General features: G+C 36.2%; 1 protein-coding gene across 1 annotated transcript in view; it reads left to right on the forward strand.

Annotated features, from left to right (window-relative positions):
- LOC110442806 (anoctamin-1-like) overlaps nucleotides 1–23,685 on the forward strand; it is a 50,955-nt gene extending 27,270 nt beyond the window's left edge. Inside the window, exons 11-30 of the mRNA XM_021486608.1 lie at nucleotides 3,187–3,231; nucleotides 5,654–5,802; nucleotides 6,056–6,174; nucleotides 6,441–6,496; nucleotides 7,217–7,320; nucleotides 7,506–7,640; nucleotides 8,390–8,550; nucleotides 9,135–9,217; nucleotides 9,480–9,551; nucleotides 9,975–10,052; nucleotides 10,460–10,669; nucleotides 11,394–11,542; nucleotides 11,783–11,837; nucleotides 12,385–12,485; nucleotides 13,895–14,031; nucleotides 14,411–14,563; nucleotides 14,875–14,927; nucleotides 15,380–15,558; nucleotides 17,583–17,688; nucleotides 18,092–23,685. Of these exons, the coding sequence (XP_021342283.1) occupies nucleotides 3,187–3,231; nucleotides 5,654–5,802; nucleotides 6,056–6,174; nucleotides 6,441–6,496; nucleotides 7,217–7,320; nucleotides 7,506–7,640; nucleotides 8,390–8,550; nucleotides 9,135–9,217; nucleotides 9,480–9,551; nucleotides 9,975–10,052; nucleotides 10,460–10,669; nucleotides 11,394–11,542; nucleotides 11,783–11,837; nucleotides 12,385–12,485; nucleotides 13,895–14,031; nucleotides 14,411–14,563; nucleotides 14,875–14,927; nucleotides 15,380–15,558; nucleotides 17,583–17,688; nucleotides 18,092–18,220 (2,274 nt within the window). The 3' untranslated portion in view covers nucleotides 18,221–23,685. The remainder of the gene's footprint in view (nucleotides 1–3,186; nucleotides 3,232–5,653; nucleotides 5,803–6,055; nucleotides 6,175–6,440; nucleotides 6,497–7,216; nucleotides 7,321–7,505; nucleotides 7,641–8,389; nucleotides 8,551–9,134; nucleotides 9,218–9,479; nucleotides 9,552–9,974; nucleotides 10,053–10,459; nucleotides 10,670–11,393; nucleotides 11,543–11,782; nucleotides 11,838–12,384; nucleotides 12,486–13,894; nucleotides 14,032–14,410; nucleotides 14,564–14,874; nucleotides 14,928–15,379; nucleotides 15,559–17,582; nucleotides 17,689–18,091) is intronic.
- The last annotated feature ends 16 nt before the right edge of the window (nucleotides 23,686–23,701 follow it).

Raw genomic sequence — 23,701 nt, forward strand, 5'->3', positions numbered from 1 at the left:
CCACCCCCCACCCCCATAAGGCCTATACTTCTAGTGGTTGGCATTATTAAATCACCACCACGCAATCAATAAAATTTTACTTCTTTGTTTAGTAAGCCAAATGCATACCATGCTGGTAAATACAACAGTGTGTTATGGCCATCCTGAGTTCACTCTTAGTGGCTGGTAAATACAACGGCCATGCTGAGTCCACTCTTAGTGGCTGGTAAATACAACAGCCATGCTGAGTCCACTCTTAGTGGCTGGTAAATACAACGGCCATGCTGAGTCCACTCCTATTGGTTGGTATAACCCAACTTCTGGTAACTACTGTTGTCTTGTAGTGAATCATGTTCGACACCTCACTATGCATGGTCATTGAATCCCATTATTACAGCTTTACTTGGATCCTCCCACACCACCAGGGTTACACGTGTGACACTGGACCATCATTTAGAAACCATTTTACACAGAAATTACAGGAAGATTGAAAGTTAAAGTTCACATTTCTCCAGAATGTTACCTTGTATTTACTTTGTTCTTTGATTATTGTTTTTGCATTATTTGTTGAATATTGAAAATAATTAATTGAATTAAATATCTAAAATGACTAAAATAGTGTACATGTTTTCTTAATATTAATGTGGAATTGGATGTTTTGAAAACAAATCTATTACTTTTTTTCATTGATAGTTTGTAGTCAAATTGGTGTTGGATCTAACAAGTAGAGTTAAAACCTGAAAATAACTGCACTTTATATAACTGTAGTCATTTACATTCTGGATAGATTTTACATGAATGTTTATTTGGTTCCTTCTTATCCTCATCTGATCTAAGTTGCTATCTGTGTCACAATCTAGCTTAAACTACCTTCCAAGGAACTTTCAAATTTCTGATAAAATAAATTATCCAAGGAGATTAACAGTTACTTGTGTCTAAGTTCGATTATATTTTTTATATCCTTTTCATGAAATTCAGTTAATTGATAGAGTATAATAATCTTCCTCCAAGATTTTCCTTCCTTCTACTTGAGTTAACAAAAGTATATATTTATAGTTATTATTAAATGTACAGCAATATGTCTTTTTATCAAGTAACATTTACTGTAGAAGATTAAATCTCTTTACCCTTAGTGGTCATCCTTAGAGTGTTTAAATGTTTATCCTCTAGAGTGATCCTGTTTTCCCCAATTATATGTCTTTCTTTAATATTATATGTTTGTTTCTTTCATATTTAATATACTCTAAAACTATTTGTTTCATTATTATCAGGACTGAACTTTATTTCCCATCTTTTTATCATAATCTATAAGATATATAATCATTGATTTTCAATACTTTCCTGTATTTATCATAATTGTGAAGATTGAATTTCTCTTTGCTAACAAACAGGGTCAGGTATATATATCGTCCTGGTAGTGTGGTTTCTGTATATAACCTTAATACTAAGCTATATATTGTGTTCCTACTGCGTTCCCTAGTCTGACTTGTTCCGTTTCTGTCTGTAGCAATTATATAATTCTTGGACAGGAGAATGGGTGAGATTTACGTTTGAAAGTTTTGGACCTAATTTCTCAAACCTTCTTCAGGTATTGTTTGAAACCATCCAGTCAATTTTATATAATATATATCCAAAAAGTCTTGTCACGTTAGTAGACAACAGTCATATTTACTTATTTGATGACAGGAGTAGCGTCCCTTGTAACTGACTGGGGTCTGGGGTATTTCGGTCAATATCAAAACACTTACTAATTTCAAAATATTTTATGAAATAGAACTATTTCGAAAGAAATTAGAAAAATAACCTCCGTTTGAAAGAAAGCATTTGATTGGTTGATTCCAAATTTGTACATGAGGAAGTTGTTGAGATATGTAGCCCCTGCCAATACCCAAACCATTATGAAAGTGGCGTGAACGTACATGTGTAAAGTCTTATAGACATGAACTATAACCAGGCACACTGCTGTTTTTTTAGACTGATTCTGCACGAGGTAGAGTAATGGATGTAAGTGATGCAATTAACAAGGTTTTGTTAGAAAACATATCTTTTAATATAATATGTGACTGTGATTTCTTTTTGTATTATAACATTTGTATCTGTTATTGACCAATAGTTTGTACAAAGCAGCAGGTATTGGGGAAATGAAGGAGTGAAAAATCAGTTTTGACACAAAACCATTCTTGTCACAAACTTTGAGTGTTTGGACATGTCCAGTGGCCTTTTCGGTTACCTGGTGGCCGTGGGTTGTCCATGGTTTTGGGTCACACGTGCACTAGGTCCTTGTACATTGTGCTTACGGTATTTACATTTATTTGCTGCTTTGAATATTTCACCCAATATAATACCAAACTTAAATAACGGTGAAGATTATAGTGTTTCTGTTACCTTTCTTTGAAAATAATGTTTCTTTTTGGACAAAACTCATAGCCAATGGGTGTCCTTTTCACCAATAGGTATCCTTTTCCATCAATATCTAAATCAATACAGAAAAGAAGTTTTGGGAAATATACACAGTGTTGTCATTATTTAACAAACATTCCCTTTCATTTGTCAGTAATCAAAAAGATCTAGATTTGTTAATTCTAACATTTTAGTTGGAAGTGTCAAGTTATTAGTTAGAAGCACCTTTTTTCTATAAATCGGGAAAATACTGAGGAATTCTTGGAAAGGATACACTTTGGTGACACGGGTAACGGTACAACTCCTGTCAGATCACAATATCTCTATGACCTTTCAGTACAACTCATGTCTGATCACAATATCTCTAGGACCTTTCAGTACAACTCCTGTCAGCTCATAATATCTCTATGACCTTTCAGTACAACTACTGTCTGATCACAATATCTTTATGACCATTCAGTACAACTCCGGTCAGATCATAATATCTCTATGGCCTTTCAGTACAACTCCTGTCTAATCACAATATCTCTATGACCAATCAGTACAACTCCTGTCAGAACACAATATCTCTATGACCTTTCAGTACAACTACTGTCTGATCACAATATCTTTATGACCATTCAGTACAACTCCTGTCAGCTCATAATATCTCTATGACCTTTCAGTACAACTACTGTCTGATCACAATATCTATATGACCTTTCAGTACAACTCCAGTCAGATCACAATATCTCTATGACCTTTCAGTACAACTCCTGTCAGATCACAATATCTCTATGACCTTTCATTCCTCTTTGCTTGTTTTAGGCAGTTATACATAAGGGTGAAGATTCCACTTTTGACCAGTTGTTGGTATGAGTTCGTCTGTTTAGTTGTACTGGGAATGGCATTGAATATTACAGTTGACATGATGGGTTTAAGTTGACTTGCATGTTTGGATCTTGTTAGCAGTACTCAGATCACCATTACCTGATGCTAAAGCTTTCCAAGGTTTTGTTCCAGCATTGTATGTTGAATGTTAGTAACATCACATGGCCAGTGTACACATCTTATACTGTTACAGGGGAGACAAGCATGTATAGGTAATATCACAGGTACTAGTCTGTAATTAGGGGTGAACCGATGTGATGAGCTGATTCTTGAGTAGGACAGGTTTAATGCTAGATAAATATGTTTGAAATACAGAGAAAATTAATTCTGAGTACAGACTTCATAAACAACAGTGAAATGTTGTGTGCAGATTGCATTCAATTGGTAAAGCCAAGATATTTGAGAGGATATAGGCCTCTAGCAACTAAGATATTTGAGAGGATATAGGCCTCGAGCAACCAAGATGTTTGAGAGGATATAGGCCTCTAGCAACCAAGATGTTTGAGAAGATATAGGCCAAAGTCAAGTGTAATAATGAATGTATGCTTCAAGGTCAAGTGTAATGAATGTGTGCTTCAAGGTCAAATGTAATAAATATGTGCTTCAAGGTCAAGTCTAATTAATGTATGCTTCGTTCAAGGTCAAGATGAAATGAGGAAGGACATTATTTACAAAGATTTTGCAAGTAAAAAGTCCCATTATTTATATATAATTAGCCGAATATGTGTTTGTTTCTGTGTACACAGTATGTGATGGTGTTCCACTTGCCTGTGATGACATGGGTGTTGTGTCGTGTTTTGTTCTTGCCTTTTTGATGGATGAGGATTCGTACAAGTCTGTGTGTAATACTGTAAAGGATTGATAATGGGTTACATGTTTATTTTTGAGAATAGATTTATCATTGATAACAAGTTTACTTTGAGAAGGAAAAAATAACAGAATTTTTATGGACAGCATACAATTCATTGATATTCATATAAAATATACTTTATCGTCCTAAAAATAGCTCTTCTGAGCTAATGTTGTATGTTCAAAATAAAAATTCTTGGCTTGGCTCTTAAGGTCGTAAAATGGTTTCAGTTGTCAGGAGCTGTATTTATACAAACTCAAAAATTATGTATGCAACACAAAATCTTCAATCTACATGTACAGCAAACAGGAAATCTACATTGGTGAATTACTATTGTTTGTTACTTGACGATATTCAATGTCTTTCAGACTTGTGTGAGTTCTCTTTAATTGTTCTGCATGACTTTAAGTGGAATGTTGTGTGATATTCAATAAATGCACAAGTGTTTATTTTTTATTTTTGACACAATGTTTTTGTTTATGATGATTATTCATTATGTATAGTAGTTATGTGCATGTAAAGAAATTCAAAAGTAACGTTCATACAACCAGAGTATTGTTCCGGTGTTTCTAACCAATAGTTTGTAAATGGTTATCAATTTAAATGCTTGAAATTGAGTAACTTTACTGAAATATGCTTCATTATATTTGGCTGCAAAATTTACATATAAAAATGTTACAAAGTGTCTACTTCTTCCCTTGTTTGGCTCCTTAGAGAATACATGTTATTTAAAGGAAGACACTATTACTTTAAAATGTAGCATGAGAAAATGCAACAAGGATTTGCCAAACTTCTGAGAACCTTTCCATTGCTTTCCTATTACTCAGCAACAGACTGAAAGAAAAGTTAGCTGAGTGTTGATGGCGTTGGTGATAGGGAGCTTCGGTGAACGCCTGAGGTGCTTTTGTATGTTTTGTTATCCTCAAGAGATGTTCTTTGAAATTCTCTAAGCATTAAAGCATAAATATTGTTGTATAAGGGAGTTGTTAAAAGACAGTTTGGTTTCATTGTGTGAGCTGTGTTTCTATTATCAGTTTTTCTATTCTCCCTGTTCAGCTGGAGTTGTATCACAGGAGCAGCATGACCCCTTGCTTTCTTTGTCATTGCAGCTCAAACCCCTGGTTATCCCAGTTTTCAATATCCCTGTAGATGTACAATATTTAATGATAACTGATCTTTGTGTGTGACAGACTTTCCATTCTGTGATGTGATTCACGTGTAAACAACATGATTTATACTGTTTTTCTGGTAAACTTTTGCAGTATTTTGATAGATAGATTTTTTTCTAATGTACAGAATTTTGATTTTATGATAAATACTGCTATGTCAAGTAAGAATATAAAATGGGTGCTTGCTCTACCTATCTGTACATCTTATTAAATTTGGATATTCTAAATTTCAACTGAAATGGAAATGTTTTGTTTGATTTCATTTAATGAATATATTGTAAAATTGAAAAACACATCTATTGCTTTTGTTTTTGATATCTCAGGTCATTAATCAAGGTAACACTTTAATCTAAATGTGGACATGTTGCTTCCATTTAATAAACAGAATCCCATGAAAGCTATGAGTGCAAGACTCTGGGCCACCTTGACTGGGATGGTTAAGAAAATGTTTGCTCCCTTTGAGTTGGACAAAGAGGTGATGCCGACCATACCAAGGAGATTTACCCTACCCTACTCTAGGACCAAGGAATACCTGTAAGTATTATTACTTCTGGAATAGGGGATAGTTTATCACATGTGTCCAGTCATCGCGTCCAGTCATTTCGAAAGTGGGATGGTTCCTGTGGGTTTGTTGTCAATTTGATATTATAGTTCTATCCTGTATTAAAAAAGAAGACACCAAAATATGCTGAAAGATGATGTGAAATGGAAACATTTACATTATCCTGAACTTGTTCTTGATCACTTATACACTTACAGTAATAAAACATGTTTTTGTGAATTTCAGATATGATATCCCTGAAGACCGTGAATCTTTCTTCTCATTAGTGGCAAGAAGTCGCATTGTAAATTTCATTCTCAGAAGGAAGGCATTTTCAGATGACAAAAATCATGAGTACGCCTTTGGTGAGTGTTACCACTGTCTACCTACATATATCTATTGTCTCCTCCAACAGAAATCTTATGTGGCTTTTTTGTCATTTGGCACTTTGCAATACTAACGTTGTTTCTTAATTTATTTTGCATCATAATTGAAATTTGAAAATTTAAATTCAAATTTGACTTCTAATTAAATAATTAGGTCCCCAGGATTTCTTAAAACTGTATTTTAAAGTAGCATGTTATATTGGATCTCGTGTTGATTTGTAATAGATATGACTTTGTTTTTACAGGTATCAACAAAATGATTGCAGACGAATACTACACTGCTGCTTACCCCCTACACGAGGTAATTAATCTCTGCGGTCTAAAATCTTATCAGCTGCCTCAAATTTCTGCTGATCTGTAATTCTGTAGCCTAAAATGTTGCTGGAAAGTGGATATATTTTTATACTTTCACCATTCACTATACTATCTATTATGGTTGAGAACATGAACATTAATAATAATAATAATAATAATAATTCGAGGTTCGTATATACCGCTTTATCACAATCTAGTTCGTAGGTTGTCTCAAAGCGGTTCACAAATGATTATCTGTGGTTATAGGGCCTTTACAACTAACTAGCCAATATCGTTCCCAACTCCCTGGGGAGCATACAGCCGATGCTGCCATTTCGGCGCTCACAGCTAGCATTCAACAATTATAGCACTGCTCAACCACGTACTCATTTACAACTGAGTAGACTGGAACAAGCGGAGTTAAGTATCTTGCTCAAGGATACAACACAGTGCCATGACATGCTCGAACCCACAACCCTTCGGTCACGAGCCCGGCGTCCTACCACTAGACTACTGCACCTCCTTTGATTATAGACTTTATATGTCTTTGTTAGTTGGGATAATGTTTTGCCCATTCCGTAATCATTCAGGATTATCAGGGATAGAAAGTACACAAACATTTATGTTTCTGATAGTTACTCTTCTTAGTCACAGTGTTGTGTATCAGTGTGTAAAATACACACTTTTTATAAAGACTGTTGTAACTTATGTGTAACTGTTACAACAGGGCCATTGGAAGGAAGGATCTGCTGAGAACGAGAGAAAGCGACTGTATGACCACTGGGCTAACCTACGCTGCTTCTTTAAGTTCCAGCCACTGGATCATGTCAGGTCTGTTGTGACATTGTTGTAATAACTGATTATAAATATATCATACAAACAAGAAATTACTGAGGAAAACGTAACGTACTCTATGATGTTGTTGTAATTGATATTACGTAGAAAACTTTTGAAGAAGTGTATCTGAGTTTTTATTAACTCAAAAGCTGTTCAGTAGTTGATGTGGTGTGTTTCAGGAGTTACTTTGGTGAAAAGATTGGTATCTACTTTACGTGGCTGGGTTTCTACACCCAGATGTTGATCCCTGCCTCCATTGTAGGACTTGTTGTGTTTATCTACGGCTGTGCTATCTCTGGCTCCAGCTACCCAGCGTAAGTAACATAGGTCAATCCAAGGTTACAGGTCAACCCAAATATACGACCTACCTACAAAGGTCAATCAAAGGTTACAGGTCAACCCAAATATACGACCTACCTACAAAGGTTAATCCAAGGTTACAGGTCAACCCAAATATACAACCTACCTACAAAGTCAACCGTAAAGTTACTAGTCAACCTAAATATATGACTTACCTTCAAAGGTCAGCCCAAAGGTTACAGGTCAACCCATATATATGACTTACCTACAAAGTCAACCCAAAAGTTACTAGTCAACCTAAATATATGACTTACCTACAAAGGTCAGGCCAAAGGTTACAGGTCAACCCAAATATATGACTTACCTACAAAGGTCAGCCCAAAGGTTACAGGTCAATCCAAATATACGACCTACCTACAAAGGTTACAAGTCAACCCAAATATATGACCTACTTACGAAGGTCAATTCAAGGTTACTGAATTTTTCATTTCTACATTGGGAATCAAACTCTAGCTGTCTTGGTAAAAGGCAAGAGCGCTATCAACTGTGCCACCTGGCCACCCATACATAAGTCTACTCAAGGTTATATTCCATGAAAACACTGTTAACTTGTAAAGCTTTTTATTGTATATCCATTAAATAGCACTGGTTCATTGATACAGTGACAGTTATGTAGATGTAAGGATTATAGATAACTGTGGAGCATGTTAGTGTTACGTTAAAATGGTTCCTGTAATTGTTGAGTTTGTTTTTATAATTTCAGGGTTGAGATTTGTAACCCAAAGAATAACTTCACCATGTGTCCATTGTGCGACTATCAGTGCCCCTACTGGAGTCTCCATGACACTTGCTCCAATGCCAAAGCCAGTCGCATCTTTGATAACGGGGGAACAGTTTTCTTTGCTATATTCATGGCATTTTGGGGTAAGTGAAGTATCATAAAATTTGTACTGCCCTCATATGTTGAAGTCTTCTTTCTTCGTCATACTTCCTTTTTCGAGGGCTCTCTAGAAAAATGGGTAAGAGCCACACGACACCCAAGTCCTGAACCCGACTAAAGCAATAGTACATATGTTATTGTTTTACTCCCGAGTCCTTAACCCGACTAAAGCAATAGTCCATATGTTATTGTTTTACTCCTGAGTCCTGAACCAGACTAAAGCAATAGTACATATGTTATTGTTTTACTCCTGAGTCCTTAACCCGACTAAAGCAATAGTACATATGTTATTGTTTTACTTCATGGTAATAAAATATTTGTTGCCCTTATGGTAGAGGGACCTGATTCTTTGTTCCTCTACAACAAAGGTATACTGTATAGAAATACTGCTTTGTGCTGTGTTACCAGGAACAGGTTTTAGCAGACTTACTTAGGATTCAGCATAGCTTAAGCTGTCAGTTTCCACTTTCATGTGAAAAAGATTTTGTTGAATGATTGTTATTTTTTCATTTTTTTTCAATATTTAAAGTTTATATTATGAGCTGATAATTTGCTGCGTTTCTTTTAGGCACATTGTTTCTGGAGTTCTGGAAAAGAAAAGAAGCCACAATGCAATATAGATGGGATCTTACAGACTTTCACCATGAAGAAGTGAGCTACAGACATTTTTTGAAATCTTTTCTGGTTTTCTATACCATAGAAATTTGCCAAGACTATGCAAATTCAGTTTTGATGGTAACAACAGTGTTGTGAAATTTTCTACATGAAGACTTATATATTTGAAAGTAGGAAACTAAAAACTGTTACTCCAAGAACTTGCCTTCATTATCTAAACACTGAAATTATAACTTGGTTAGAGACACTATCTTACTACGTAACTCAAGATGACATTACGTGTCCTTTCATTTTTCAGCAACCACCTCGACCAGAATATCTTGCCAAGCTGTCAAACTGTGATACATACAAGATCCATCCAGTAACAGGGGTAAGGTCACTCAGAGGTCACTCAGAGGTCACAGGTCATTATGTTAGTGCACTTGAAAGCATTTGGCTGGATACTGACCAGATGTTTACTAAGGATGGCCATAGATTACAAAACTGGGGTTTTCCTTGGATCACAGGATTATGGTAACTTTTTTTTGTGGTAGTTTTCCTGACTCTATCTGACCAGTAAGCAAGTTAGTTTAATCATGCGAACATCAAGGCTATTTTCTAAAACATCATTATACTTATTGATTCTGTGTTCTGATGGTAGCCATGTTCATTGGAATTAAATACATGTCATCATCAATCAGTTTTATTTAAGAGTGCTTTAATCTGCTATAAATGGTTATTTTAGGACAGAGAAACCGATATAATTGTCCCGTTTGTTTATGTTTGCTCTAAGATTGATTCTTTTCCTCCACAGATGAAGGAACCGTACATGCCATTTTGGACCAAACGATTCCCTGTCTTTCTGGCTTCCTACTCTGTTATGCTGTTCATGGTATGTCTGGATGTGGACAAACTTGCCAGAAGTGTAAAACAATAAATCAGTACTTGATATTAAACTGTCATTAATGAGAAGAAAAGTACAATATACTATTTATTAACTATTGTTAGCTTCTTGTTGTCAACTTATATTCTGTGCAGTGATTTTCATGTACAGATGTTGTGTCAGAGGAGCAGTTGATTCAAGCAACATTATTATAAACATCATGTTAAATAAATTTAGCGAAGACTATCTTGGATGTAAATAATGATGTTAATGAAATAGTAGACTTTGTGTGATCAATTGTTGGGTATTATTTCATGAAAAGTAACTTTTGAATGTTTTCGTTGTCAACACTCTACTGTGTAGTATATACTCTCAAGGGATTGTAGGCTATCTACGTTTAACCGATATATTTACAGGGGCTGCTGGCTATCAGTGCAGTGATAGGCGTGATAGCATACCGTGTGGCCTTGTTAGCCGCGCTCCAGGCCTTCACCAGAGATGAAAGTAAGACTGCGGACAACTCTACACTGGCCACCACTAAAGCTCTGATTTACCAGAACGCTAGTGTGCTCACCACTGTCACAGCTGCTTGTCTCAACCTGCTGTTCATCATCATATTGAACATGGTAAGTGGTTCATGTTAAACATGGTAAGTGGTTCATGTTAGACATGGTAAGTGGGTCATGTTATACATGGTAAATGGTTCATGTAAGACATGGTAAGTGGTTCATGTTATACATGGTAAGTGGTTCATGTTAAACATGGTAAGTGGTTCATATTGAACATGGTAAGTGGTTCATGTTATACATGGTAAATGGTTCATATTATACATGGTAAATGGTTCATGTTAAACATGGTAAGTGGTTCATATTGAACATGGTAAGTGGTTCATGTTATACATGGTAAATGGTTCATGTTAGACATGATAAGTGGTTCATGTTATACATGGTAAATGGTTCATGTTATACATGATAAGTGGTTCATGTTAAACATGGTAAGTGGTTCATGTTAGACATGGTAAGTGGTTCATGTTATACATGGTAAGTGGTTCATGTTATACATGGTAAATGGTTCATGTTATACATGGTAAATGGTTCATGTTAAACATGGTAAGTGGTTCATGTTAGACATGGTAAGTGGTTCATGTTAAACATGGTAAGTGGTTCATGTTATAAATGGTAAATTGTTCATGTTATACATGGTAAGTGGTTCATATTAAACATGGTAAGTGGTTCATATTAAACATGGTAAGTTGTTCATAATCAAATGGTAACAGATCTTACAAAATATGTTAAAGGGGTTCTTAATTACTGCATATGGTGACAATCTTTTAAACTAAATCGTCTTCAGATCTACACCCGAGTAGCGTTCTGGCTGACGGACCAGGAGACTATCCGTACACAGAAGGACTATGATGACAGTATCACCATCAAGCTGTTTGCCCTCCAGTTTGTCAACTACTACTCCTCCATTGTTTACATTGCCTTCTTCAAGGGGAGGTAAGTTTCCTTATATCCATACCTTAACACATACAGGCATTCTTTGATTGGTCAATGTTACCTTTTTCCCTGGTAATTACAGAACAATAAATATTTTTTGTGGCAACTAAATATTTTTTATGTAAATGATTTGTCTGAATTTGTTGTAACCATGCATGTTATGTTGTGAACATTGGAAAAAAAATACAGGTCATTGTCTATGTCTGATTTAGAACTTGACCCTAAACTTTGATAATCCAGAATCCTAGGCAGGCCTGGAGCTTACAACCATCTGTTTGGCGGTCGTCAGGAGGAGGTAGGTCTGATCATTGAGTTTTATGTAACCATATCTTTATCATTGATTTAAAAAAAAGTTTCTTTGCTTTATCTCACTTGGTACAAAGTACTAATTTAATGCTATGTTATGGTGCTTGGTCTCTTGTCTTCATTGATTGTGGTCCATCAATATTTGCATTAAACGATAACTCCCCCAAAAGTGCTGAGCACATTCCAACTGTTAGCCTACAGAGATCAGAAATACAAATAATTAAGGGGCTAAGGGCCTGGTTATATTGGCTATTTGTTTCAATCAATGAGGTGCTTGTAGAGTAACTTGTCTTTTATCTACTCCTTACTTTGTATAGCTGTTGTTCTACTCCTTACTTTGTATAGCTGTTGTTCTATTCCTTACTTTGTATAGCTGTTGTTTAGTCCTCTGCTGAAAAATTAAACAAGTGACAGTTTTGGCCTGTCATATGAAGCTTCCCTAATTATGACTTCCAGTACAGGTAGAATAGCTGATCCCTAATTAAGGTTTTCTACATGTATAGTTTTGCGTGATTATCAGATACGGTGTGTTGTAGTGTGGGTCTGGAGGCTGCCTCATAGAGCTGTGTATACAACTGGCCATCATTATGACCGGTAAACAACTCATCATGAACAACTGTACGGAGGTTCTTCTACCGTAAGTAAAACCTTCCTTTACTAGGATCTAGTCACATAGACATTAAAGTTATAACATCACCACTGGTGTGGTATCAACTCATTGACAGTTTATTGATAACATCATCACTGGTGTGGTATCAACTCATTGACAGTGTACTGATAACATTGACACTGGTGTGGTATCAACTCATTGACAGTGTATTGATAACATTGACACTGGTGTGGTATCAACTCATTGACATTGTATTTATAACATTGACACTGGTGTGGTATCAACTCATTGCCAGTGTATTTATAACATCACCACTGGTGTGGTATCAACCTATTGACAGTGTATTGATAACATCACCACTGGTGTGGTATCAACATATTGACAGTGTATTGATAACATTGACACTGATGTGGTATCAACTCATTGACAGTGTATTTATAACATCACCACTGGTGTGGTATCAACTCATTTACAGTGTATTGATAACATTGACACTGGTGTGGTATCAACTCATTGACAGTGTATTGATAACATCACCACTGGTGTGGTATCAACTCATTGACAGTGTATTGATAACATTGACACTGGTGTGGTATCAACTCATTGACAGTGTATTGATAACATTGACACTGGTGTGGTATCAACTCATTGACAGTGTATTGATAACATTGACACTGGTGTGGTATCAACTCATTGACAGTGTATTGATAACATTGACACTGGTGTGGTATCAACTCATTGACAGTGTATTGATAACATTGACACTGGTGTGGTATCAACTCATTGACAGTGTATTGATAACATTGACACTGGTGTGGTATCAACTCATTGACAGTGTATTGATAACATTGACACTGGTGTGGTATCAACTCATTGACAGTGTATTGATAACATTGACACTGGTGTGGTATCAACTCATTGACAGTGTATTGATAACATTGACACTGGTGTGGTATCAACTCATTGACAGTGTATTGATAACATTGACACTGGTGTGGTATCAACTCATTGACAGTGTATTGATAACATTGACACTGGTGTGGTATCAACTCATTGACAGTGTATTGATAACATTGACACTGGTGTGGTATCAACTCATTGACAGTGTATTGATAACATTGACACTGGTGTGGTATCAACTCATTGACAGTGTATTGATAACATCACCACTGGTGTGGTATCAACTCATTGACAGTGTATTGATAACATTGACACTGGTGTGGTATCAACTCATTGACAGTGTATTTATAACATCACCACTGATGTGGTATCAACTCATTGAGTGTATTGATAACATTGACACTGATGTTGTAACATTGACACTGAATTCCTCTTCTAACAAAACTGAATAATAACTGAGGTTTTTATATTACATACAACTAATTTACTGTAATACATTTAACTAACTTTAACTGTCTTAAAATTATTGTTTTAAGGAAAGTAATAAAATGGATAAAGAGGATGATTTGGAAAGAAAGCAAAGAGAAGAAAATGTTGAAGACCCCTTGGGAGAAGGACTACAAACTGGATGCCACATCCACTGCGGCGCTGTTTCACGAGTACCTGGAAATGGGTAGGTGTAGTGAACATACAGGAAGTCTCTCACGTAATCATCATAGTGCTATGGTAAAATTGATTTATTAAGTTTTTCACATTCTGCCATTCTTTTTAACAAATTATGGTATGTTATGTCATTGTGTTTTGTATTGAGTGACACATTGTCATCTTAGGATAAAAAAAGGACAACTTGATGACTTTTTCTCCATTATCTCATTTTCTTTACATCACATGAAGTTAATTTTAACCTGTTGATATCCTTCCTGTGTGATATTGTAGTGGCTTGGTCTGCCCTAGTGGCACTACTGTAGAAGCGGCCTGGTATTACCCTTCATTGAGTTACCTGTATAACAATAAGGTTAACATCCAAGCTGTATGTTTATGTTTACTTACAGTACTACAGTTTGGGTTTTTGACGTTGTTTGTCGCGGCCTTCCCTCTTGGGCCTCTCTTTGCTCTCCTCAACAACATGCTGGAGATCCGTTTTGATGCTGCAAAATTCATCACCCAACTCCGTCGTCCCCTGGCAGAGAGGTCTCCGAACATTGGTATGAATAGATATACTTACCAACAATCAGAATGGTCAATGATTTTGTTGTACAATGATGATTTTGTTGTAAGAAGAAAACTGTTTGTATGCATAGTACTTTTGTGAATTGTTCTATTTTGCATTTAACTTCTATCAGAAATTGAAAATCCTAGATATATAATTTACTTACCAATCCGAAAGGGACAATGTGTAGGTTTTGAATGTAATAATTATCCAGTTTGAAGAGATATTTCTAGCAGCCTGTCCTCACCAGTCTGAGTTAATCATCACATGGAAACACTAATTACCACAATAACTTCTGTGTTACAGGTGTATGGTACAATATTCTCTACGGAATTTCTAGGATTGCGATCATTTCAAATGTAAGTACTTCATGTTGAAACTCATAACTATCATCAGTTGATAATAAAATCTAAAATGTCCTGATTTTACTTGATATTGAAATTTGACATCACTGTGGAAGGTGAGTTGGACTGATCAGCCCAGCAAATGGTTTCAAATAAAGATGATAGTATTGTAAGTGAATGACTTAGAGTGCTGACATTGTACCAAACTAATATGTATCTGAAATAGATATGGACTTAATTAAATATATGTAAATCATTTAATTCTCAGAAACACTTATTTTGCAGCAAATGGCAATTTTTAAAATTTATTGATCAGTCTGAAATTTAAATATCCATTTAATATACCTGAACTTTGTTGTAACCCAAGAGTTTAAAAAAATAATTCAATTATTAAATTAAGGCACTTAAAAAAATTGTTTAGTTTTTTATAGATCAATGTTTGAGGCTTTGTTATGTTTGTATTTTAGGCCTTTATCATTGCATTGACATCCGACTTCATTCCCCGTCTGGTGTACGAGCAAGCTTACAGTCCAGATGGCTCCCTGAGGGGCTACACGAACGCCACTCTGTCCTTCTTCAACACCACCGACTTCAGCCCAGAAAACCGACCCAGCTATGCTGGTAGTGAGCTAGTAGAGTTCTGCAGGTAGGTCTCTTACCCAGTACAGGTAGGTCTCTTACCCAGTACAGGTAGGTCTCTTACCCATACAGGTGGGTCTCTTACCCAGTACAGGTAGGTCTCTTACCCAGTACATGTAGGTCTCTTACCCAGTACAGGTAGGTCTCTTACCCAGTACAGGTAGGTCTCTTACCCAGTATAGGGAGGTCTCTCTTACCCAGTACAGGTAGGTCTCTTACCCAGTACAGGAAGGTCTCTCTACCCAGTACATGTAGGTCTCTTACCCTGTACAGGTAGGTCTCTTACCCAGTACATGGAGGTCTCTTACCCAGTACAGGTAGGTCTCTTACCCATACAGGAAGGTCTCTTACCCAGTACAGGAAGGTCTCTCTACCCAGTACATGTAGGTCGCTTACCCAGTACAGGTAGGTCTCTTACCCATACAGGTAGGTCTCTTGCCCAGTACAGGAAGGTCTCTCTACCCAGTACATGAAGGTCTCTTACCCAGTACAGGGAGGGCTCTTACCCAGTACAGGTAGGTCTCTTACCCATACAGGAAGGTCTCTTACCCAGTACAGGAAGGTCTCTCTACCCAGTACATGTAGGTCGCTTACCCAGTACAGGTAGGTCTCTTACCCCGTACATGTAGGTCTCTTACCCAGTAAATGTAGGTCTCTTACCCAGTACAGGTAGGGCTCTCTTACCCAGTACAGGTAGGTCTCTTGCCCAGTACAGGTAGGTCTCTCTTACCCAGTACAGGGAGGTCTCTTACCCAGTACAGGTAGGTCTCTTACCCCGTACATGTAGGTCTCTTACCCAGTAAATGTAGGTCTCTTACCCAGTACAGGTAGGGCTCTCTTACCCAGTACAGGTAGGTCTCTTCCCCGTACAGGTAGGTCTCTTACCCAGTACAGGGAGGGCTCTTACCCAGTACAGGTAGGTCTCTTACCCATACAGGTAGGTCTCTTACCCAGTACAGGAAGGTCTCTCTACCCAGTACATGTAGGTCTCTTACCCAGTACAGGTAGGTCTCTTACCCAGTACATGTAGGTCTCTTACCCAGTACAGGTAGGTCTCTTACCCAGTACAGGTAGGTCTCTTACCCAGTACAGGTAGGTCTCTTACCCAGTACAGGTAGGTCTCTTACCCAGTACAGGTAGGTCTCTTACCCAGTACAGGTAGGTCTCTTACCCAGTACAGGTAGGTCTCTTACCCAGTACAGGTAGGTCTCTTACCCAGTACAGGTAGGTCTCTTACCCAGTACAGGTAGGTCTCTTACCCAGTACAGGTAGGTCTCTTACCCAGTACAGGTAGGTCTCTTACCCAGTACAGGTAGGTCTCTTACCCAGTACAGGTAGGTCTCTTACCCAGTACAGGTAGGTCTCTTACCCAGTACAGGTAGGTCTCTTACCCAGTACAGGTAGGTCTCTTACCCAGTACAGGTAGGTCTCTTACCCAGTACAGGTAGGTCTCTTACCCAGTACAGTGTTTATGTTGCTAATTTTCACAGCAGAAATTAATTTAGAAAATACATAGAAATGCAATATTTTTTGCAAGTTAATTTCCATGTAACAGTTTAGTATTTCAAGTATTTGCAATTACTAAGGGATGAAACACACCAGTGAAACATGGGATGCAGCATTAATAACACATTGTTTGGAAAACCTTTTATCACTGAGAAAGCCTTAAAATGTCCATGAATTTTATAGTAAAATTTCTGTAGGAACCCTGGGTAATATTTTGTTTTAGAAGTGTCCTCAGAATGACTGATTTAGATATTGACACTTTTTATAATCTTTTGACACGGGTGTATTACTGGAAGCAATGTTATATTTTACTTTAAAGGTAATGTTTTCAAAAGTGCAGTATGTGTTTAGAATGGTATTTGTTTTTAGTAGAACATGACAAGGGATTTATAAAGTAACCTTCATGGTGTTGTAGCTGTTAATTCAACCAGAAAGAAATCTACTTTCAATATATTATCATTGCTTAGTGTAGTGTAAATGTTATTTCCTTTATAAACAAAACTCCATTTCTGTTGACTCCTGTAGGTACCGGGACCTGAGGAGCCCTCCTTGGAGTGATGACAAGTACAACTTTACCGAGATGTACTGGCACATTTTTGCTGCCAGGTTTGTGTTTGTGGTTATATTTGAGGTAAGTACTTGTGGTGTTAGTCAGTATTGAATGTCCCAGATCACTTCCAGACACTTCAGGTTACTATTGAAACATAGTTTTGACGTCGTGACATAACCAAATCACATTAGTCAACTGTGACTCTTCCTTTGTACAGAACGACCTATTTGTTGACTATGAAATGCAACACTTTTTGTTAGGGATAATATAAGTAGAGGTTAACACTGGTAAACATGTGTACAAGTAAAAGTGACCGCAGTCACCAGTGTGACCAGTAAAATCTGACAGTGTATACTGTAGCTGATGCTGCACTACTTAGTTGAGGTCTGATGATTCCAGTAATGTGTGTTTATTATGTTACAAAATCTGATAGTTGTGATCACAGGTCTGATGATTCCAGTAATGTGTGTTTATTATGTTACAGAATCTGATAGTTGTGATCACAGGTCTGATGATTCCAGTAATGTGTGTTTATTATGTTACAGAATCTGATAGTTGTGATCACAGGTCTGATGATTCCAGTAATGTGTGTTTATTATGTTACAGAATCTGATAGTTGTGATCACAGGTCTGATGATTCCAGTAATGTGTGTTTATTATGTTACAGAATCTGATAGTTGTGATCACAGGTCTGATGATTCCAGTAATGTGTGTTTATTATGTTACAGAATCTGATAGTTGTGATCACAGGTCTGATGATTCCAGTAATGTGTGTTTATTATGTTACAGAATCTGATAGTTGTGATCACAGGTCTGATGATTCCAGTAATGTGTGTTTATTATGTTACAGAATCTGATAGTTGTGATCACAGGTCTGATGATTCCAGTAATGTGTGTTTATTATGTTACAGAATCTGATAGTTGTGATCACAGGTCTGATGATTCCAGTAATGTGTGTTTATTATGTTACAGAATCTGATAGTTGTGATCACAGGTCTGATGATTCCAGTAATGTGTGTTTATTATGTTACAGAATCTGATAGTTGTGATCACAGGTCTGATGATTCCAGTAATGTGTGTTTATTATGTTACAGAATCTGATAGTTGTGATCACAGGTCTGATGATTCCAGTAATGTGTGTTTATTATGTTACAGAATCTGATAGTTGTGATCACAGGTCTGATGATTCCAGTAATGTGTGTTTATTATGTTACAGAATCTGATAGTTGTGATCACAGGTCTGATAGCCTATGTCATTCCTGATGTGCCTCACTCACTCAAGGTGCAAATTCGTCGAGAGAACTACATTGCCAATGAAATAGTCATCAAGACTGAATTGCTTCGTGCACATGGAGAGGATGTGGATGATATAATGGGCACTATCATGGATGATGAAGTTCGACGTTACCATACCACTGACCTTGGAAGTATGACCTTAGTGAATCGAAAGCCAAATGAAGGCCCATCCACGGAGGTGTAGCCAAAGTTGACCATGTGACACCTCATTGACATTAATTTGATAATATTACGTTTGAGGCAGTTTTAAAATACTCAAATACCTGGTTCAATTTGTAGAGTGAGAAACTTTGTCATAGGGAATGGTATTGAAACATCTACAAATTAAGCCAAAAAAGTCGAGAATAAATGGGTAATTATAGCGATGTGAAGGATTTACATCAGCAATAAGTTGCTGGAGGGGTACAGAAACATTGCCAAAGTATTGAGCTGTTACATGTGTGTCCCTGGAAAGTCTCTACTTCCAGTACCATGGGACGTTTGATGATTATCCTGCCTAGGGTTGTGTATGATTAATCCCTCCATACTCCATTTGCCTTCTGTGTAGCACTTTCATTGTCACACAATGTCTTTCTTATATTGTATCTGAATCTATTTTTTAACAGAAGTATTCATATTGTGTATATACATTTGTATATCCATCTTAAATAATTGATTTACAGATAATTATATTCTATATCAGATTACTCTGCGACACATGTATGTCTTATGGTAGTAGTTTTCAACACTCGATCATGTACAAATTATGTTTAATAATGTATACGAGGAAATATTGAACTATCGTGAGGCATGTGTAAACTTGTTTGTTGAGTTCTCGGTTAAACCAGTAAGAGTGAACTCAGGATTGTCAAAGGTTATTTAGAAATGTGTGGTTGGTATGGTAATATTTATTGTACTGAGGACTTCATACATCTGTGATATGAAGGTCGATGCGGTACTGTGTAAACCTGCCTTCCATTCCCCTCCTACATTATAATAGTAAATCTAAACGATTAAATAAGGTCAACGTTACATCCCCACATCTCATCTATCAATGGTTGTAAGGTTACATCTATCAATGGTTGTAAGGTTACATCTATCAATGGTTGTAAGGTATCAATGGTTGTAAGGTTACATCTATCAATGGTTCGAAGGTTACATCTATCAATGGTTAGATGGTTACATCTATCAATGGTTGTAGGGTTACATCTATCAATGGTTGTCAGGTTACATCTATCAATGGTTGGAAGTTTACATCTATCAATGGTTGTAAAGTTACCTCTATCAATGGTTGTAAGGTTCCATCTATCAATGGTTGTAAGGGTACATCTATCAATGGTTGTAAGGTTACATCTATCAATGGTTGTAAAGTTACATCTATCAATGGTTGTAAGGTTACATCTGTCAGTGGTTGGAAGGTTACATCTATCAATGGTTGGAAGGTTACATCTATCAATGATTGTAAGGTTACATCTATCAATGGTTGTAAGGTTACATTTATCAATGGTTAGAAGGTTACATCTATCAATGGTTGGAAGGTAACATCTATCAATGGTTAGAAGGTTACATCTATCAATGATTAGAAGGTTACATCTATCAATGGTTGGAAGGTTACATCTGTCAATGGTTGGAAGGTTACATCTATCAATGGTTGTAAGGTTACATCTATCAATGGTTCGAAGGTTACATCTTTCAATGGTTGTAAGGTTACATCTATCAATGGTTGCAAGGTTACATCTAGCAATGGTTGGAAGGTTACATCTAGCAATGGTTGGAAGGTTACATCTAGCAATGGTTGGAAGGTTACATCTATCAATGGTTGTAGGGTTACATCTATCAATGGTTGTAGGGTTACATCTATCAATGGTTGGAATGTTACATCTATCAATGGTTGGAAGTTTACATCTATCAATGGTTGGAAGGTTCCATCTGTCAATGGTTGGAAGGTTACATCTGTCAATGGTTGGAAGGGTACATCTATCAATGGTTGGAAGGTTCCATCTGTCAATGGTTGGAAGGTTACATCTATCAATGGTTGTAAGGTTACATCTATCAATGGTTGGAAGGTTACATCTGTCAATGGTTGGAAGGTTACATTGATAACAATTTGTAAATGATCTGCTGATTATAGGTTTTGCTCAAGTATACATATTTTCATCTTCAGAGTGTTCTTTTCCTTTTCCTTGAATTATGCATAATACTGAATTATAATCCCACACGTCATATCACGTTAGTCCTTACCTTACAAGGACAACAAACACAACAATAATAACAATATTCAATAAATGCATGCGAGTATCCTTTTGTATAATCGCCTGTAGCGTTAAACATAATTTTATACTGTATAGAACTTGTTTCATAGAGGTCAACCTTTTGTATGTTTCCGTTTTAGGCCCAGATGATCAGAGCTAAACAAGCCGTTGTTGAAAACTTTCAAAGTTCATTTATTTTTGGAAATAGCTGAAAATATTTGTGTATTTCTAGTCTTCATTCAGATGACCATTTTGCTTGAATTTCATTTTTTTTTTTAATATTCTGTATTGAAATGTAAACCTGTTGTTTGGCTAAACAGGCTGTTACCTGCTGCACCGAGATGAGAATAGTCCCAGGAACGCTTTATAACTATTGGTATTAAAGCTATATACATGTGTAGTATATGTACCATATATGTGTAGGGTGGTACCTTATCTTTATAGTGTAATGAATCGGTGATCTACTCAACTATTACCAAGGGTACATGAACGTATATATATGCCACATCATCAGAACTTGTCCTACATATATGATGCAGTCGATTACTTCCATGCACTGTTCATATCTAGTGTAGGTTTGTGTAAGTTAATTGATGGTTGAATTGTAGGACGGCAATTAGACTGATATAGCTTATCTAAGAGGACTCTACAACACAAATGTTACAAGAATACCAATAATTAATCTCAATTATTAATGTCAGAGGTTGTTTCCTAGACCAATCTGATATTTCTAGATCTCTTCACCTCTCCACAAATATCTACATGTCCGTTTCCCAGACTGGTATCTATTGTTTGTTCAAGTTGTTGGATACTCTGATAGCAGTATATAGTGTTGGTTGTATACTCTAATAGCAGTATATAGTGTTGGTTAGATACTCTGATAGCAGTATATAGTGTTGGTTGGATACTCTAATAGCAGTATATAGTGTTGGTTAGATACTCTGATAGCAGTATATAGTGTTGGTTGGATACTCTGATAGCAGTATATATTGTTGGTTGTTTATTATCGAGTTTAATTTTCTCATCATGGAATCTCATTTGTTACCTTTGACATATGATGTAGTGTATTCATGTTGAAATCACAAATGTCCTTAAGGTTGATTAGGTATTGGTAATGATATATGGTATAACAATCACTTTGTGTAAATTATTTTTTAATGATTAAATATATTTTACATCCTTCAGTATTGTAGAAGGATTTTTCTAGTATCTGACCGAACACATGTCCTGTATCATCAACTTATATTACTGAGTCATACATAATGAAACCAGGGTCTTAAATTTTTAGGTAGCTTTGATCTTATCCTAAGTGGTGTTGATGAGAAAAGGAAGTGTGGGTTTTACAATACAGCAAGTAGATAGGTGCTATTCACAATACTAACAGGAAATCCTGTTTTAAAAAACAAACTATTTTTCCCTTTGCTCACTGTTATGTAACTGTGTATTTGATGTTACAATAGTTGTATGGTTCTGATGTCGGTCTGGTAGTTTACTTACATGTTGGTTTCCCCGTTACATTTTGTCCTACCCTACTAGATCCTAGTGATTCTGTACCTGACTGATGTAGTGATGAGAAGATGAATGGATGTTTGTTAATGTTATCATCATTTTTTCATATGATATTCATAAATTGTTAAATATCTAACGAAGTCTTTCATGATATCAAGATGTCAGTAACAGATTCTGTTTTCTCGAGTTCATTTTGGATCAAAGATGCTTGCAATATAAAGCAACCTATTTTGCTGTTGTAATGAAAGGTTTTATACTGTAGGCAGTAATGTGTTCTGATTTACTATGATAGTTGTCATATCAAATGCCATCAATATTGTGAAGTTTCAATAAATGTTGGCAACATAAAAGGTTGATTCACAATTGTATTGACCTAGTTTACTTTAAATCAATATGTAATGGTAAATTTACGTATATTAACATGTTAGTATAAACAGCCTGTACTGTACAATTTGCCGTACATCATTGCTCGTATTCGTATACGACACACCTTGTACATCATATGTACAGTGCAGTTAAAAAGATGATACATATTACCTCACTCACAGTGATTCAATTCACCGTCATATTTGACCATGATATACCCCGGTATGCTTGCCAACTGATTATTTTTTTTACATTATTTCTGTTTCCCTCTTCATTTTTGATATGTGTATATTTATATACAAATTTAGATTATATTTTAAGACAAAACACCAATTCGGTAGCCATCACTAATGTGTGTAAGTGTTACTACTTTTAGTATAAAATTGCCATCTTTTGAAAGATACAATTCATAATTGTTTACCAGATGAATGTAATCAATTTAACCATCTAAGACATTTCATGTTGACAAAATATCACGGCCAGGAAGGAAGTTGTCTAGTGGTATTGTAATGTATGACATCTACTGGAGAGGATCGAGAGCTGTGTAGTTGTCATTCTGTAAGGGAACCCCAAACTTAAATGATGTCATTCTGTAAGGGAACCCCAAACTTAAATGATGTCATTTTGTAAGGGAACCCCAAACTTAAATGATGTCATTCTGTAAGGGAACCCCAAACTTAAATGATGTCATT

This window comes from Mizuhopecten yessoensis, unplaced genomic scaffold (genome assembly GCF_002113885.1).
Source record: "Mizuhopecten yessoensis strain PY_sf001 unplaced genomic scaffold, ASM211388v2 scaffold1923, whole genome shotgun sequence".
NCBI lineage: Eukaryota > Metazoa > Mollusca > Bivalvia > Pectinida > Pectinidae > Mizuhopecten > Mizuhopecten yessoensis.